This window comes from Schistocerca gregaria, chromosome 3 (assembly GCF_023897955.1).
Source record: "Schistocerca gregaria isolate iqSchGreg1 chromosome 3, iqSchGreg1.2, whole genome shotgun sequence".
Classification (NCBI taxonomy): domain Eukaryota; kingdom Metazoa; phylum Arthropoda; class Insecta; order Orthoptera; family Acrididae; genus Schistocerca; species Schistocerca gregaria.
In genome coordinates, this window is record NC_064922.1 from 145,192,195 (window position 1) to 145,211,737 (window position 19,543).

At 39.7% G+C, this 19,543-nt stretch overlaps 1 protein-coding gene across 2 annotated transcripts in view; it reads right to left on the reverse strand.

Annotated features, from left to right (window-relative positions):
* Nucleotides 1-19,543, reverse strand: part of LOC126356366 (G protein-coupled receptor kinase 2) — a 152,868-nt gene that overhangs the window by 102,364 nt on the left and 30,961 nt on the right. For both annotated transcript variants that reach the window (XM_050007352.1, XM_050007353.1), the window contains exons 2-3: nucleotides 17,144-17,239; nucleotides 8,388-8,503 (exon numbers count right to left, since the gene is read on the reverse strand). In XM_050007352.1, coding sequence (XP_049863309.1) covers nucleotides 8,388-8,503; nucleotides 17,144-17,239 — 212 coding nt within the window. The remainder of the gene's footprint in view (nucleotides 1-8,387; nucleotides 8,504-17,143; nucleotides 17,240-19,543) is intronic.

Genomic DNA, 19,543 nt, shown 5'->3' on the forward strand with positions numbered 1-19,543 from the left:
GGGAGAGGAGGAGGAGGAGGGAGAGGAGGAGGAGGAGGGAGAGGAGGAGGAGGAGGGAGAGGAGGAGGAGGAGGGAGAGGAGGAGGAGGAGGGAGAGGAGGAGGAGGAGGGAGAGGAGGAGGAGGAGGGAGAGGAGGAGGAGGAGGGAGAGGAGGAGGAGGAGGAGGGAGAGGAGGAGGAGGAGGAGGGAGAGGAGGAGGAGGAGGAGGAGGGAGAGGAGGAGGAGGAGGAGGAGGGAGAGGAGGAGGAGGAGGAGGAGGGAGAGGAGGAGGAGGAGGAGGAGGGAGAGGAGGAGGAGGAGGAGGAGGGAGAGGAGGAGGAGGAGGAGGAGGGAGAGGAGGAGGAGGAGGAGGAGGGAGAGGAGGAGGAGGAGGAGGAGGGAGAGGAGGAGGAGGAGGAGGAGGGAGAGGAGGAGGAGGAGGAGGAGGGAGAGGAGGAGGAGGAGGAGGGAGAGGAGGAGGAGGAGGAGGGAGAGGAGGAGGAGGAGGAGGGAGAGGAGGAGGAGGAGGAGGGAGAGGAGGAGGAGGAGGGAGAGGAGGAGGAGGAGGGAGAGGAGGAGGAGGAGGGAGAGGAGGAGGAGGAGGGAGAGGAGGAGGAGGGAGAGGAGGAGGGAGAGGAGGAGGGAGAGGAGGAGGGAGAGGAGGGAGAGGAGGGAGAGGAGGGAGAGGTGAGATGAAGGGGTAGGAGAGGGAGTTCAGATGTGGGAGGGGGAGGGAGAGGTGAGTTGAGATGGGGGAGGGAGAGGTGAGTTGAGATGGGGGAGGGAGAGGTGAGTTGAGATGGGGGAGGGAGAGGTGAGTTGAGATGGGGGAGGGGGAGTGAGGTGGCCAGATGGAGAGGGAGGTGGACATAGGGGGAGGGAGGTGGACAGAGGGGGAGGGAAGGAAGAAGGGAGTGAGGGGAGGGAAGGAAGGAGGAAGGGATGGTGGAAGACTAACAGATGAATACAGCAAGCAGATTCAGAAAGAAGTATGTTGCAGTAGTTATTTGTAAATAATGGTAGAGTCGCTTGTAGAGCTACATGAAACCCGTCTTCAAACTGAATTTCACAACAACAATATAAATGACTAACTCAACTGTCATAAACACACTTTAATTATTGTTTCTGACATTTTACAACAAATAATATGTTTTGATTTTAAAAATTACATAGCAGAAATTGCTTCTAGCAGAATGAGTGTCATGCCAATGTAACTGTTGAAGTTAGTTGCAGACATTTGAAAGCATTATCTACTGAACCTGACAGTAAAAGAAAGTATTTGTTAAAGAGATTTGCCACAAAACACAGACTGTTTAATCTTAAATTGATTTTCTCTTCATTTGTCATTCTGTGGTCTCTTCACTAAGATATTTTGTTGATGACATTTGCTTAGAGAACTGAATTACTTTCCTCAATATTCTGCAGCATTCTTAGCAGTTTCTACAGTTCTGCTGAATACATACAACATTCTTTCTTAAGTATGTCTTGTAATCCAGTGTGTTCGCACTGCGAACCACCGAGCGCTGGCGAATGCAATACGTCCATCTGGCAAGTAGTAGGCTACCCAGCATGTAGCCCTATTGGACCACATATTGTTTTTCTACTTCTTTTCCTTTGTGCGTCTGGCCCACATCAGAATACTGTCGGCAAGGTTATTAATGGATCTGGCACATTTATGTAAGAGGTTGCCAGATAACTTCTTGTTGTCATCCCATTTATCCCCACCCCCAGATGGAATGTGTGTACCCCAACTGTCTGTGTGTAGTGTTATTCATTTGGAAATGAGTGGAAGTTTATTAAATGTGTCTGAATCATGTTACTGAGATGGAAATTTGGTATCAGTATGGTACTGAAGTAGTAGGATATGGGAAACCACCTAAAAACCACATCCAGGCTGGATGGCACACCTCCTTGACTCAGATGCTTTAACAGGCATGGCTACCCGAGCAGGTTTCTATCTATTGTCTTATCATTACATTTATGTCCAGCCACAGGTTTTGTGGTTTATTAACAATATATTATGTTACTTCATCAGTGTTTTGAGTTCTTCCATGTCAACTCAATCAGAGGTCCTCGCTTCACCATGCCCAATTTACTGTAACTACAGACAAAACTCACAGGAAGTTCTGTAAAGTTGTAGCTCAAGGTATGCTGTACTTTTGGTACTGGGTCATCAGCTTGTAGGTCACTTAGCCAATGAGCCTATTATTGCGAATAAATCATCATTTCTGACAACTCTTTATAAGTTGACTATTTTAGTGAGAAACCTGCAAATTTGTTTCTACTAACTTTTGGTGCAAAGTTCAAATATAAAATTGATGAGGTCAATGAGAGAGCACATTTTTCACAATTAGCTACTACACATGTATCAATGCATCATCTAGTTTCAACCACTGACATCTCCAACATGAAACATTTTTATGTCACAATATTTGATTTGTTTATCAAGAAAGTTCTTGTTGGACCACAAGATAAACATTAACTTTCATACTTTAGTTATTGAGATATTTTATTAGGATTGAATTCAGTCATCAGTTGCAAATATGTTTTATTATGCTTCACTGGTTTTGACCAATTGTCATTTTCAGAAGTCTAAAAAATTTGGGATACGACAAACCTTAAGATCTTGGGTATACAATTATGTTAAGCATAAAAAGTATATTACATTAACTTAGTGTTTGTTTACCAGATGGCAATATCTTCTTCATAGCACAATACCCTGGTATATTCAGAACTTCACAGATTGTACGTGATTATTTTACATACAGATTGAAAATCTACAGTAACTGAATCATACCTATGTATCTGTTGTTCTAGTAGCAAGAAACATACGTAAAAGGATACCTACAAGATATAACCAAAGTATATAAAGAAGTTATGTATTATTTACATTTGAAAAAAGAGATGACCCACAGTTCTAATTTACAAAATAAATCTAATAATTTTCACATTTTATAGAAGATGATATGCAATCAAAATGGTGTGTTTTTTAATGCAATTTTATCATTCAAGAAATCTCTTGAGATATTTTGAGCTAGACTGGGTTTCGCAAATGTAATTGTCGAAGTTCACCAATGTTCAGGATCAAATATTTCAAAATTATGGTCAATTAATTATTTTTGTAACTAATACCTTTAGAAAGAACAGATTTTTATCCTCTAGTCATTTGTTTTTGCTTTTTAGTATCTTTTGCTTAAAGGATAACACCGGTGGTTATAATTAAAATTTCCCTATTTAACAGAATATAACACTGAAACTAATTACCGTATGACGACCAAACTTGGTAGCATTAATGTCAAGGACATAGGGGAAGAGAAATAACGCAGAATCAGTTCAATTGCAACACTTAATGTGCTGCTATGGAACATCATACCATTACATACTAGTACCATTACTGCTACAAAAGGGGTCCAGAAGAGTCAAAGTGCAGGATTCCACTCTGCAGAGCAGAATGAAGCACATCTGTAGGTATGCTGGCTACCTCTCTTGATATGCTGCACTTCAGATCAGCACATATGTGCATGTTCCCCTGGTAAACCCTGTCCTTCAGGTAGCCTCACAACGAGAAATCACGGCAGTGAGATCAAGTGATTGTGCCAACCAAGCATTTGGAAACGATCGGCTGTGATGTGGATCTTGTACGGATACCATTTGAGAATGGTTCAAAGCACTTTCTGTACAGTGTGCCACAGGATGTTCAACTGTTGTGACACAGCCTGTGCACTGCCTGACAATCAGGACTTGCGCACGGAATTGTCTGCCACAGCAACAGTGATTTCATCAACCACATCTGTTGCAATCAGTCGTCGGCCTCTTCCCAGAGTGACGCTCAGTTCTTCAGTTGATTCCAACTACTTCATCATGCTCTGCACAGCAGGTGGAGAAAGAGAAGCCTTCCATAATCCTTTCAACCAGTGATATTCTTGAAGTGCAGCTGTAACATTACTGCTGTTTTGATAATAGAGCTTCACCAATAATGCCCTGCTCCTTTTGTCCAAGCTCATGTTGACTTGGCAACAAGTGCACTGTGCAGGTGTGTGAGACTATGAATCACAATGACCGATCACGGCAACTGGTGGCCATAGTTGGAACTGGACGGTGGTGCTGTGATGCACTGAAATCATGTACTCCATATTCTGGACATTAATGCTACCGAGTTTGGTACTCATGCTGTAATTAGTTTCCGTGTTATAACACATAATAATTATAACCACCCAGTACTTAGCTTCAAAGGTAAGCAACTCCCTCCCAGTAAACATGTATTCATTCTGTTGACCATGTAGAAAAGACGGCATATTATCACCAACACTCCCATTCCATCAACTTTGGTAAGATGTCAATACAAGTACTGTAATATTAAAGAAAAATCGAGCAAACTTTATCTAATACTGAAGAAAAGTCAAAGTCCAGTCTGTAGTAAAGAGCAGATTAGGCTTGAAAACTTGATGACAGCCACTACCAGTTTCTTTAAATTGATAGCAGCAAAGCTACCATGGACCAATGCAAGTATATATGGCCTTACACTGATTCTCATGGATCCATTTACATCAAATTCATGTTTATCACGACAAAGTTGTATACTTCTGGAGTTAGATATTATCGCTTAAACAAAAGATACCAACAAACAAAAGCAAATGCCTAGGAGATAACAATTTGCTCTTTCTAATGTAAGTAGTTAGAGAAAAATTGATTGACTACCATTTTGAGCTCTTTGATCCTGAACATTGGTCAAATTTGATACCCAGTCTAGATCCAGATATTTAAATAACTAAACTAGCTTGGGTGTTAATATTTATCATGTCGTCTAACATAACCTCCTTTGATTACAAAAACATTGTGGTATAAAATTCTTTTAGGCTGCAGATATCAATGGTTCAAACTGGGGTGGTGTGCATGTGGTTTTTTTTTTTTTTTTTCTTTTCTTTTTGCCCTCTTGGGCCAGCAGTTGTGGAAAATGTGTTACCTCATTGATGATGTCTGTGTAATATTTAAACTTAGCACCAAAAGTTGAGCAGAAACACTATTTTACAGGTTTCTTACTGCAAAAGTCAACTTACAAAGAGTTGTCAAGTTTGATGAGTTACAATAATACACTCATCAGCTGCATACCTCCAAGCTGATGGCCCTGGTGCCAAAAGTACAGCACATCTTGAGCCAAAGCTTCACAGAACTTCCTTTGAGATACACCTGCAGCTACGACAAAAGTTTTAACAAAATTGGAAATGGTCAGGTGGAGATCATTTCTAAAATTGGCTGATTAATTTTGGATTGATCCTTTTGATACCAGGATTCAAGACCTACACTACCTAGTAAATGAAGTGAACATTTAGCTCCCCATTTGTATTTACACGAGGTTCTGTACTTGCGAAAATGGAATCAGGAGATTGAGTAACAAAATTGTATCCTGCTCAAGGAAAGGTATCACAGAAGCACAAATTTGTTGTGATGATACCATGTTGCACACATGCAGAAGAGCGTTACACAGAAATGTTGCTGTCATCAAATCTAAGGGTCAATATTTTGTTCTGAACAACTTGTTTTTGTCATGACATGGATAAACATAGAAGAAAAGTTGCAGCTTCACAATCCAGCACTGAAGAGCTTTCTAAATCTTGTGGCATAATGGAGTCTGGTAAGAAATATTTCTTCACTTGTGAGTATAAAAAAATGTAATTACATAGGTTGAATTTTTCTGTTAAAGATGCCCTGTTACAATCTTTCTTGCTTAGTAATGGTTAAACACAATGGTCAGTATCATTATGCACAAAATGTTGACTAACTGAATGTGCCCCACTTACCCACCACTGTCCATGTGCACCCAGCACATGAGCTGTTGCGCCATCCAGCCTACAGGCAGTTACTCAAACTGTAACAACCAGCTGCAATTGATAAAGCTTAGTGCCTACTCTGGAAAATCCAGGATGGAATAATGACAATACAGTACAACTCATGTCTGCAGAATCAATGTTTTTCCAGGGTTTAAGACATGTTTTATCACTCCCATCAAATTTCCTATGTTTGCAATGTTATTCGCAGCTGTATTTACATTAACATACCAGCAATTTTCCTGCGATTTATGTTTTATGAAACTATGTTCATGGAGGAAAAAACTGGCATGATTGACATAAAATTATGCAGGCACTGTGTTAGCCTTCAAGTTTACATATGTTACATGGCTAACTTTCTTGACACCTGAATGCTCTACTCAGCAGATCTGAATCGGTAAAAGTCTGAACAAATAGTGATCTGTGTCCTGCCGCCAACCACTACCTAGCATGGTGGCTGATGGGAGCAACAGTTTCGATAGAAGTTTGAGGAATGTGCAACTTTTGAGGAACATACACTTGTTTCACGTCTATACCAGCTTTATATTCCAGTACTGTGTGCTACAGTAGGTAGTATCCTTACTTTATTGTGGAATCGTTTTGGCGTTAACTTCACCCTGTGATAATGATCATTTTCAGAGAACATCCACTTCCCAGTATTAGTAATTTGCTAATACACGTAAGTTTCCTTTATGGTTTGTATCAGTGTACATAGTGTCATTTTCTAGCTAAGGTGTACAATGTTAGCAATGCTGACAAGCCTGTTCCTATGACTGAAATGAGTCGAATTCCATCTTCACAGCTACTCTCAACAACTGCCTCGCGAAGAGTTTGTGTGTATCCTGCAGCGTGTTTGTAGCCTTGTGTTAAGTGATCAAAATGTGTCTTTAGTTGTTTCTTTCTGTCACAGTTTTAAAATAGAAAAAGCTGGTATTGCCAAGAAAGACAGGAAAACCCTTTCTATGGAAGAAAAGGTAACAATTATGGATAGAGTTGAAGCTCACCATGAAACATGTGTTGCATTAGCACCGAGTATAGGAATACCACACAGAGTATGGGAATATTACCATGAAAAACAGAAACTCCATTTTGGTAAATGCAAATAACAGTGGGACAAATTCCAAAACAATGAAATATTACAGCTTTTCAAAATATGCAGAGTCAGAAGAAATGACGCAGAAATGGTTTCCGGAGGCACATGCATCGAACATTCAAATTTCTTACAGCGTCTAATGGGTGGATAGATACATTTAAGAAGCAGTATAATGTATTGTATAAAACTGTATGTGGTGAAGAAAAGAGTGTGGACATCAAATCTTTTCCTGAAAGGCAGAGTGGCAGCTTACAAGAACTTCTGAAACAATATAAACTAAAGGATATATTCAACATTGACAAAACAGGTCTGTATTCCAGCATATTGCCAAACAAAATGCTTGCCTTGAAAGGCGAATACTGCAATGGAGGTAAACACAGTAAAGTTCACCTGACGTGCAGGAGGTTCCAAAAAAATTAAACCATTCATGATTGGCTAGTCTAAAAAACATGGTGTTTTAAAAATATAAAAGCATTAACAACAAACTGAAGTGAAAACAAAAAAGCGTGGATGATGTCAGAATTATTCAACAAGCAATTACATTGCCTTGATGCAAGAATGGGCCGTCACAGCAGAAAAATTCTCTTGTTAGAGGGCAGTGGCCCTGCGCACCCAGAAATATAACTCTATGTAATGAGCAATTAGAGTTTCTACCACCAAATCCCACAAGCAAATTATGCCTTTGGATTTGGGTATTATCCATGCATGTTTTCAATTGGTGGCATATCTGAAGAACATGTTGGCCAGGGCCTGTCTAACACCCTCTATTTCAAATTGAGGCAGAATAGCATGGACAACATGTGGTCTTTCATTATCTTGTTGAATGACAATATTAGAGAGACCCCTGAGATAGGGCACAGCCATCAGCCTTAACATATCAGAAATTACTAGCTACGCAAATTAGTGATTGTGTTGTGTACCATATATTTACACCAGATGCTGAGCCTGTATGACAATGATGAATGCAAATTGTCAACGTTCATTCTCTTTTGAGGCTCCACACACAGATACATCCACTGTACTGCTGTATGTCTGTGTTGTCATTCAGCACACCACTGCCACATCACGATGCTAACAGCCTGTTGTGCTCAAGGCATCATCCCATTTCCTGCCTCAGTGTGATGGGGCTGTAAGGTCCTGCACTCCACAGGCAAACAAAATATCTGTGCTCCCAGGAACTAGTTGACTGTTTGTCACGTCAATGAATTGGTTGTTAAAATTTTAATGTCCGCCAGTGCATTTCCTATAGCACAAAACTACAGAACAATTTACTACCAAAAAGGAATAGATTTAAGACACTGTTACACTTATTTGCCATAAGGCAGGAGAGGCTGCTACAGAAAGTAAGCTGCAATTTTTAGGTACACCAGTACGTAATAAACATTATAAATGACCTGACAGTTCCATAAATTTTCTGAAAAATTGCTTCTGTGGCTCTGATTTACAACACATTATGAACTAATAACTGACAAAAATTGATTATACTCACAACAGCATCAAGAAAAGCATTGTAATGGTGGTATTGTTGCTTCTCATTTTCACAGAACTGCCGAAATAGTAATCGACCAATTGGTTGATGATCTACAACGTAAGAATAGCGTGCATCTGCAACACAAGGTAATTCATAATGAATGGGAGCTAAACTGACCTACTTAATAGTTATAAAACCATAGGACAAGCATCAAATACACTGAAAGACACTTTGAAAACTGTGGCTACGCAATGCAAAAAAAGAAAAATACAGCACACACAATAACTTTTCAGAAGCTGCAGTTCTTATTATAAAATGAAATGAAAACAACAAAGAAAAAGTTATAAATAGGAAATCTTAGTCATTATTTGTGACAGGCGTGAAACAGATGGTGGCAAAACCACATACTTAATTGTAAATTTAACAGCATAAAAATAGCCAGTGGAAATAAATCAGAACTGACATCCTGTAGAATACTAATACAAATAAAATGCAACTTAAGATTTTCAGTTTTTACTGGGAACACACAGAAAAGATATTAAATTAATATTACTTGAAAAATGGTCTTATAAATTTAATAAACCTGGATACAAAACGTTCTGCACAAGGAATACACACACATGAACTATATACGCACTGTGCAGTAACTATAGTCTGATCCAAAAATGATGGCAGTTCATGCAGGCACATGTGTGTGCTCTGTGCTTGACATATACTGCAAAATATGTCTCTTGCTTACTTGTGCAGAGTTTGTCACTTACACCATCACTGCCAACTGTGACAACTCACAACAAATGGAATAAAAATTCACTAAGTAACCTGCTACGATCACATTTAATGCTCGCATTGGCTACAACATTCACAGCAGAGTTTTGAGAACACTACTGTATGCTCACTGATTGTCAGAGAACGGATGACATAGATGGGCAGAACGAGCCCAAACTCTACAGCCATGATTCGTGACTCCAACTACAAAGATGTGGAAAGATATGTGGAATTTTCGTCAGTGGTCTCCATAGCTGAATGTTTAATGTCAGTAGTTCTATGCAAAGTGTTCCAGGTTCCACTCCAGGTTAAGTTGTCTTTTGATCCTTATTTGGCAATGTGAAAAATCTTTTGTTTGAGTTGGAAACTAGGTGTCTCCAAAACCCTTGTAAGTGTCTATAAATTCAATTCTCATTCAAGGCAACTTGCAGTTAATCTTCCACAGTAGCTGTAACAAAGTTTTGACTATAAATCAAAGAGAGTGATTTCTGACTGCAATATGGAAAATCTGATGGGAGCCTAGAAAAATAGAGGCAGCAATTTCTGCTGATAGCTACCTATGTGGAATGGATTTTGTAAGAAGAGCCTGCTTTCTGCAGATATAGGAATAACATTGGTGATTTTAGAATTTCTTATATGAGAATGCAGGCTTTCTCGGCGAATCTTGATGATAAATTCTTCTCAGGTTGACAGCCGAGTCAATGCGTTGTTCTCCAGCAACGTTTCAGCAAGTTTCTTACTTGCCATCTTCAGGCGAAGACTTCGCCTGAAGATGGCAAGTAAGAAACTTGCTGAAACGTTGCTGGAGAACAACGCACTGACTCGCTTGTCAACCCGAGAAGAATTAATCATTTAGAATTTCTTGTTATAGTCTCCATGCCATTGTGGAGCACCACCACCACCACCACCACCACCACCACCACCACCACCACCACCAGTGTGCTCACAACGAAATTTATTAGGAAACTGTGCTAACTGTTAATACTGAAGAAACTTCAAACAGTGTTTCTTTTTTTTTCTCTCTCTCTTTATTTTTTAACGAAACATAGGCCTTATGAATTGATGGCATTCACAGTGAATGAAAACTCTTCAAGCCACTTTAGCTGTTTTGTAGTCCTTTATTGAGAACACTATAGGTTTCACACCATATGGTTCCATGTCTGCCGGAACACGCATGTATTATAGGAATACTTTTATTATTTTATGCTTCTATGAAGACATGTCTGCAAACAATCCTCAGTAAGTAACGTAACTTTCTCTTTTATGGCACCTGTCATTGTTTTACCATTATTGTTTGCCACATATACTGCAAGCAATTCCTTAACAAAGGTTCATTCATTTTCATAATTTTCCATCACAGGGAACTTTATGGTTTATGGTATCAAACTTGGGATAAACGTTTGCCAATATTAGCTTCTACAACAATGCCCCCAATTACCAGTCTTCACTGTGAATCCAATCAATTCATAAAACCTTTTTGTAGTGAAAAACCAGGTTAAAGATGTTAAATACAAGGGCTATCCACAAAGTACATTATGTTTTGGAATTAAAAATAAATAAATTATTAGAAATTTTTTTATGATATACAGATGAAAGCGACACTTAAATACTACTTTTCTACATAGTTGCCATTTAAATTAAGGCACTTATCGTAGTGATGGACAAGCTTGGAAATTCCTTCATCGTCAAATTCGGCCGCCTGTGCCTTCAACCACGTGGCGACTGTCTTTTGGGACAGAAAAGGTGTGTTTTTGTGGAGTTCCTGGAAAGAGGCACTACAATACACTTTCAAAGGTATTGCTAAACTCTGCACAACCTCAGAAGAGCAATACAAAACAAGTGCAGGGGAAAGTTGGGCTCAAAGATCTTGCTGATTCACGACAACGCCCGGGCCCACACGGCAAATGCCACTCGTGAAGTTCTTGAATCTTTTAAGTGGGAGTTGTTTCCTCATACGCCGTACAGTCTCGACGTGGCACCGAGCGACTTCCACTTATTCCCAGCAATGAAGAATTGGTTGGCTATGTAGCTTTTTGATGACGACAAACAGCTTCGAGAAGAGGTAACCACATGGTTGAAGGCGCATGCGGCTGAATTTTATGACGAAGGAATTTCCAAGCTCGTCCATCCCTACAATAAGTGCCTTAATTTAAATGGCAACTATGTAGAAAAGTAGTTTTTAAGTGTGGCTTTCATCTGTATATAATAAAAAAATTCCAATACTTTATTTATTTTTAATTCCAAAACGTAATGTACTTTGTGGATAGCCCTCATATTAACAATATAATTTTTTAGCTGTTGCTGTCATGGTGTGGGTTCCTGTAGTCATGCCCTAGTTCATGAACCACGGGCAATGTATGAGTGGCCAAGTAAGTGGTCCCGACAGTCGGGATACCAGTTACTTTGGAATAAGGCTGGGCATCTCGGACATATTCAGAGTCGTGGTCACCTTTGTGCTCATAAGGCAAAGACTACCAAATCCACCGGTTAGTCCCTCAACCGTTAGGGGTAAAACTCAATGGGACTCGGGGCAAGTAAGATAGCAACCTGCTTCCCCGATATTTTAAATATGATGCGGGCAACAATCAGAGCAAAAAGCCTCGGACCTTTGGAGGTGATGGAGTCCCACCTCTAACTGACAAACCAGGGACTCCTAAGGTACGACCTGGCAAACAAATGGTAATGAGATGGGGAGCTATTAATATCAATGGGGGCTACCCTGGGAAGAAGGTAGAGCTGGCAGAGGCTGCAAGTAAGATGGGGCTCAACGTTTTAGCTGTTAGTGACATTCTGGTAAGGGATGAGAAAGAAGAGGAAGTGGGAGAATACAAGGTCTACCTGACAGGAGTCAAAGCAGGAATAGCACAATGGGGTGTAGGGCTTTACATCAGGAAAGAAATGGAACCCAGCATGCAGTAAGGTATGTAAACGAACGACTGATGTGGATAGATTTGACAGTGTCTAGCAAGAAAATTAGGATTGTGTTAGTATATTCGCATTGTGAAGGGACAGATCAAGATAAGATGGATAGTTTTTATGAGGCACTCAGTGATATAGTTGTTAGAGTAAAGGACAAGGACAGTGTTCTGCTCATGAGTGATTTTAACACCAGGATTGGAAATTGAACAGAAGGGTATGAAAAGATTATGGGTAAATTTGGAGAGGATATGAAGGCCAACGGGAACGGGAAACAACTCTTGGATTTCTGTGCCAGTATGGGCTTAGTAATCACAAACTCCTTTTTTAAACATAAGAACATTTACCGGTATACTTGGGAAGGCAGGGGAACCAGATCTGTCATTGACTATATAATAACAGATCAGGAATTCAGGAAGGCTGTGAGGGACACACGTGTATTCAGGGGATTCTTTGATGACACTGATCATTATTTAATCTGCAGTGAAACTGGGATTGTGAGGCCGAAAGTGCAGGAGGTCAGGTCCATATGTAGGAGGATAAGAGTGGAGAAACTTCAGGATAAGGAAATCAGGCACACGTACATAACAGCAATCTCAGAAAGGTACCAGTTAGTTGAATGTAGTCAGTTACAGTCATTGGAAAAGGAATGGACAAGGTACAGGGACACAGTACTAGAAGTGGCTAAAGAATGTCTTGGAACAGTAGTGTGTAAAGGTAGGATGAAGCAAACAGCTTGGTGGAATGACACAGTCAAGGCAGCCTGCAAAAGGAAAAAGAAGGCGTATCAAAAATGGCTACATACTAGAACTCAGGTAGACAAAGAAAGTCATGTTGAAGAAAGAAACAAAGCCAAACAGATAATTGCAGCATCCAAGAATAAATCTTGGGAAGACTTTGGAAACAGATTGGAGACTATGGGTCAAGCTGCTGGAAAACCATTCTGGAGTGTAATTAGCAGTCTTCGAAAGGGAGGTAAGAAGGAAATGACAAGTATTTTGGACAGGTCAGGAAAACTGCTGGTGAATCCTGTGGATGCCTTGGGCAGATAGAGGGAATATTTTGAAGAGTTGCTCAATGTAGGTGAAAATACGATCAGCAATGTTTCAGATTTCGAGGTAGAATGGGATAGGAATGATGATGGAAATAGGATCACATTTGAGGAAGTGGAGAAAATGGTCAATAGATTGCAGTGCAATAAAGCAGCTGGGATGGATGAAATTAAGTCAGAACTCATCAAATACAGTGGAACGTCAGGTCTTAAATGGCTACACAGGATAATTGAAATGGCTTGGGAGTTGGGACAGGTTCCATCAGACTAAACATGGAAACAGAAAAGACTGTAACAACTACAGAGGTATCTCTTTAATCAGCATTGCGGGTAAAATTTTCTCAGGTATTGTTGAAAGGAAAATGCGAGTATGAGTTGAGGACCAATTGGATGAAAATCAGTGTGGGTTTAGGCCTCTTAGAGGTTGTCAGGATCAGATCTTTAGTTTACAGCAAATAATGGAAAAGTGTTATGAGTGGAACAGGGAACTGTATCTATGCTTTATAGATCTAGAAAAGGCATATGACCGGGTTCCTAGGAGGAAGTTACTGTCTGTTCTACGAGATTATAGAATAGGAGGAACTTTTGCAAGCAATTAAAGGTCTTTACATGGATAGTCAGGCAGCAGTTAGAGTTGACGATAAATTGAGTTCATGGTTCAGAGTGGTTTCAGGGGTAAGACAAGGCTGCAACCTGTCTCCACTGTGGTTCATATTATTTATGGATCATATGTTGAAAACAATAGACTGGCTGGGTGAGATCAAGTTATATGAACACAAAATAAGCAATCTTGCATATGCGGATGACTTGGTTGTGATGGCAGATTCGATTGAAAGTTTGGAAAGTAATACTTCAGAACTAGATCATAAATGTAAGGACTATGGTATGAAGATTAGCATCTCCAAAACGAAAGTAATGTCAGTGGGAAAGAAATATAAACGGATTGAGTGCCAAATAGGAGGAACAAAGTTAGAACAGGTGGATAGTTTCAAGTACTTAGGATGCATATTCTCACAGGATGGCAATATAGTGAAAGAACTGGAAGCGAGGTGTAGCAAAGCTAATTCAGTGAGCGGTCAGCTACGATCTACTCTCTTCTGCAAGAAGGAAGTCAGTACTAAGACTAAATTATCTGTGCACCGTTCAATCTTTCGACCAACTTTGTTGTATGGGAGCGAAAGCTGGATGGATTCAGGTTACCTTATCAACAAGGTTGAAGTTACGGATATGAAAGTAGCTAGGATGATTGCAGGTACTAGCAGATGGGAACAATGGCAGGAGGGTGTCCACAATGAGGAAATCAAAGAAAAACTGGGAATGAACTCTATAGATGTAGCAGTCGGGATGAACAGGCTTAGATGGTGGGGTCATGTTACACGCATGGGAGAAGCAAGATTACCCAATAGACTCATGGGTTCAGCAGTAGAGGGTAGGAGGAGTCGGGGCAGACCAAGGAGAAGGTACCTGGATTCGGTTAAGAATGATTTTGAAGTAATAGGCTTAACATCAGAAGAGGCACCAATGTTAGCACTGAATAGGGGATCATGGAGGAATTTTATAAGGGGGCTATGCTCCAGACTGAACGCTGAAAGGCATAATCAGTCTTAGATGATGATGATGATGATGTCTTATGTACAAAATAAACTGTTTCAGTTGAAATAACTCTCCACAGCCACTACTATGAGAAAATTACCTCTTCCACTATTATGTTCCGGTGTGCTTATGACCTTGCTGTTTAGTGCCCTAACCCATAAATCATCATCATCATCCCTACTATGCTCTGTTTCTAATAAAAAATAAAAATAAAAGTACTGTGCTGTAATCAGATTAGCTGCTCAATAAACCATATCCCAGTTTTCCATTCAAAAATGATAAAAAGAGGGATCTTCATAGGAAACTTTTCATTTGTAAGGCAAGTTTCAGCCTACTTGTAATTGTATCATTGTTCTCTTAAGGGACAGAAATTTGAAAACATTACATGCTGGACACAATACGGAGTTTCTGAGCACTTTGTGATGTTGGCTAAGACAATACTGAGAATGTGGAGAACCCAGTGGTCATCCACAAACTGATACAATATCTAAAGTAATGAATTTTGACACAATGGCAAAATCTATTTATAAAATAGTGCAATTTAAATACAGTACTCCCTTTCCCAGTAAGGTGGGTATCTCTTGACAGTCACTTTGGGAAGCCCAGCTATAAATATTGACTAGAATAGGCATTTTCAGAAGAAAATATCGATCTTAAGTGGCATAATTTCCTCAGTGAGGCCAGTGTGACAACTATATTCTCAGAGAATAATATGTTCTCAGCAGACCATTCTCTGACACACACAAACAATGGAGGTATGCAGAAAGAGAAAGTTTGCTCTTCTCGAATGAGCTCCCTCTTGACTCAGAATTCAATGTTGAAGAAAATAGATGAGCAGAGATAAAACAGATATTGCTAGAAAACTGACCTACCCTTTGCTATAAACCTCATTTTACCTCTGAAACACCACAGAGTGCGGTTAGGTGTTGAATACAGAAAATGAGCAAGTCATTACCCTTGTGCAAATTATGCATATGGTCACCAAAATAAAAGACTCTTTCAGTATTATTAAGTGGCACAAAATTTGAAGTTCTGTACCCAAGTGAGAGCCCAAAATGTTTTAGTAACGATGGTGATAATTTTGTCAATTTTGAATTTTCTGCAATTGAAAGAAACTAACATAACACAAATATTCGCCAAAGATGGGTCCAAACCAAACATTGCAACAGCACAGCCACGTTCCAGTCAGTCAAGTAACGTACTGAAGTATCAAGACACACTGGCCACTTCACAATCATGTATGTCTTGCTACTGTTCCACACAGACATCAATTCATTACAAGTGCCTTTCCCACAACTAGTCCAAAAAATAATATGGTAATCTAGTCCAATGGATCTTATGACACCAGCTTTCCTTTTTTGTTTTAGAGGCTGTTCCTCTCATTCTGATTCACAAGATGTAAAGCACACATTATAATATTTAATGTGATGGGCTGCTGCACGACATGGTGAATAGTTAAAAATCTTCTATCAACTTTGCTGCAATCACTTACGACAGAAAGGTAGCATGGGGAGTACTGAAAACTCTAACCCACTTTCCCTACTCTCTGCAATACCAAAAATAATTTAATCAATCATGAAAGATGGCTAATGAGTTAGATGAATAAGTATCATATTTTAATGAAGCACAGGTTGGTTTCAAAAGTAATAGTAGTGCAGAACTAGCCATTAAACAGTTAATAAAACTGGTCCTTGAAGCCCGTGACAAGAGTGCCTGTTTTACTAGCATATTCTTAGACTTGTTCAAGGCTTCTGCCACTGTTGACCTCAAAATATTACAAAATAAGCAAGTAGTGCTATGTATAAGAGGAATAGCCAACAAGTGGTTCCACACCTACTTGAGAAACAAGGGTGCAGAAGGAAGAGAGCGTTCATACATCTGCTGAAGGTAATTTTTTGCTAAAACAATTGTCAAATGAGAAACACAAACATAGATGGCCCCTCTCAGTAGTGTATGGGGCATCCAATTCTTTCCTTAATATATACCAGTGATGTTGCAGATAATGAAAATATTTTGAAAAGTACAGGTTGTACTTGCCACATAGCAGAGATGTTCAATCTCAATCAGGCACAACAAGAAGAGCCTGAGCTTTCACCCAAAAGGCCTCCTTCCAAATAAATAAATAAATAAACACACACACACACACACACACACACACACACACACACACACACACACACACACACAGTCTCTAAAGGGACCAACGGAATGAGGCAGTGTAGTTGTTAAGACACTAACCCCATATTCAGGAGGCTGAAGTTTGCTCTGTGCATCCACCCTGATTTAGGTTTTCTGGTTTGTGTGTGTGTGTGTGTGTGTGTGTGTGTGTGTGTGTGTGTGTGTGTGTGTGTGTGTGTGTGTGTCCTTATAAAATACTGAAAACACTTTCCTTTTGTTTATTTATGTATTTATTTATAATTAGTACTTATTATTACAGCTGTAGTCTTACCTATTTTGTTTTTCAAATCAATGCACTGTGATATGTGAGGAAACTGAAGAATTTTTCTCCATTTCTTACTTTTTCCTTTGTTACTATCTGCACCCCCTGAAAAAGGTTGATTTCTATTGAAATAAAAATACATATATTTTTGATTAAGTAAAAAATTCACAAACTTGCAATAACAAAAAGGTGTTTAACTGCACCATTAATTGTACTGCTAACAACTACTAAGAACATTAAGTTGAAATCATCAGCCTTGAGTTTCAAACTCTGTTTCTACTTTTAAGCATGGTGCATTTTAATCCCTGAGATGCTTAACATATTATTTCATGATTATCTGTACTTGGCAGTACCCACTCGTCTGCTTCTACCAGTGAGTGAATAATTTAAGGTTGGTTTTTTTTTTTCTTTTCTTTTTTTTCCATCTCAAATTTTCTATATTTACAACACAAATTTTCTATACTTCAAGTCTACACAGTTGCTATAAGAAGTATGTTTATAAGCAACCAGTATTTAAAATACTAACCTATTGAAGGGTGTAAATTATCTACACTTTAAATCCATGTAAATGATAACATAAGCAGCAAACAGATAATGACAAGAGACTATGTTAAAAACTTTTATATGACCCTCCAGGACTTGAAACCTATTATACTTTAAATAAAAACTAAGTTTGTAACTGAAGGCTGATGATCTTTCCTTTATGGTCTACAAATGTAAATCAGTCACAACTCCCAACGTGGATAAAATTAACAGTTATTTTCTTGCACATGAAAGCAAGACAGATACTGCAGTGATGAAATTATCAGAAAGTAAATAGCATACAAAAATTGTGGGCAGAGTTATTAATCGACACACAGTGAGAGGTACATTTAAAGATCAATCAGTTGCATCCATTTTTTATCTTACATTCTTCTAAATTTTGTACAACACACATACTCACCCTCCGCGGCCATATCAACATTAACTTTTGACAAATTGTTGGCAAGATAGACATACCAGCACTTCTGGAAGGGGACATAGCTGATGTGGCATTGTGTAAGGAACGAGGAGGCTACAACATAAAGAGAAAAGAAAAGAAAGGGTGGGGCTGGGAATGGGGGGGGGGGGGAGGGGGAGGGAGGAGAAGAGAGCAAATGGTGTGGTCAAGGACACACATCCAAGCGCGTGTAGTTGCCTGTCATGATGACACTTATAACTCGTGTCGATGAGAGAGAAAAGAAAGCAAAAATTAATAATAAAATTATAAACAGCCGACCAGTTGCAATGGGTAAAGAATTCTTTACCTAGGTTTCGACAAATATAAATTTCTCTTCTTCAGAAGGTGGCAATTTTGCATTAGTAAGGACTAATGTACCATCACCGTTTTTACAAATATCAGCATAGCTCCATTTGTCAAAATGAAATGTAGCCCTAGAATTACGGTTTGTCACATAAATATAAATGAGTACATGGATCCTGCAGAGCTCACAACCGACTGAGTGTAATCGGCGAGCGTAGTAACTTTGTTCACTAAACTTGCTGGAGGCCAGTATTTTTCTAAAACTGACTTGTCAGAAGCTTATCATCAACTTCCTCTCAACACTGTTCACCGGCAGTTTCTGGTCCTTAACACGCCTTTCGTCCTCTATCAATACCAATATTGTTGTCACTGGCTCTGCCACTGAAGATCATCTTCAGAATCTCCGCACACTTTTTCATGTCTTACAGACTGCTGGTCTTAAGTGTAATCTTCAGAAATCACAATTTTTTCAGGCATCTATCACGTACTTGGGGTTCCAACTCTCTCGGGATGGTATTCGTCCACTTCAGCAAACTGTCACTGCGATCGATGCCCTTCTTCGCCCTCTATCTGTTAAAGAACTGTAGGCTTTCTTGAGGAAAATAGCATACTATCACAGGTTTTTATCGTCTGTGGCTTCAGAGACTCAGCCACTGCATCGCCTGTTGCATAAAAACATGCCCTTTCACTGGTCCGCGTCATGCGATGCGGCTTTCCAAAAATTGAAGACTATGCTGAAACAGGTCCCGTGCCTGGCTACTTATCAACCTGGCCAACATCTCGTTCTTGCCATGGACACCTCTCAATACGGGGTTGGTGTAGTCCTTGCGCACCGTTTTTCTGACGGTTCTGAACAACCCATTGGTTATGCCTCCAAAACACTCATAGATGCCCAACGAAAATATTCTCAAATTGAAAAAGAAGCTTTGGCCATCATTTAAGCTTTTCATAAGTTTGGTGTTTTGCTTTATGGATCCAAATTTCATCTTGTTATGGACCACAAACCACTTGTTTCCTTGTTTCCGCCTCCAGCATTGGGCTCTTTACTTGTCTTGTTTCAATTACGAGATTCATTTCCGGCCGACGACTCAACATGCGAATGCTGATGCACTGTCTCGCCTTCCCAT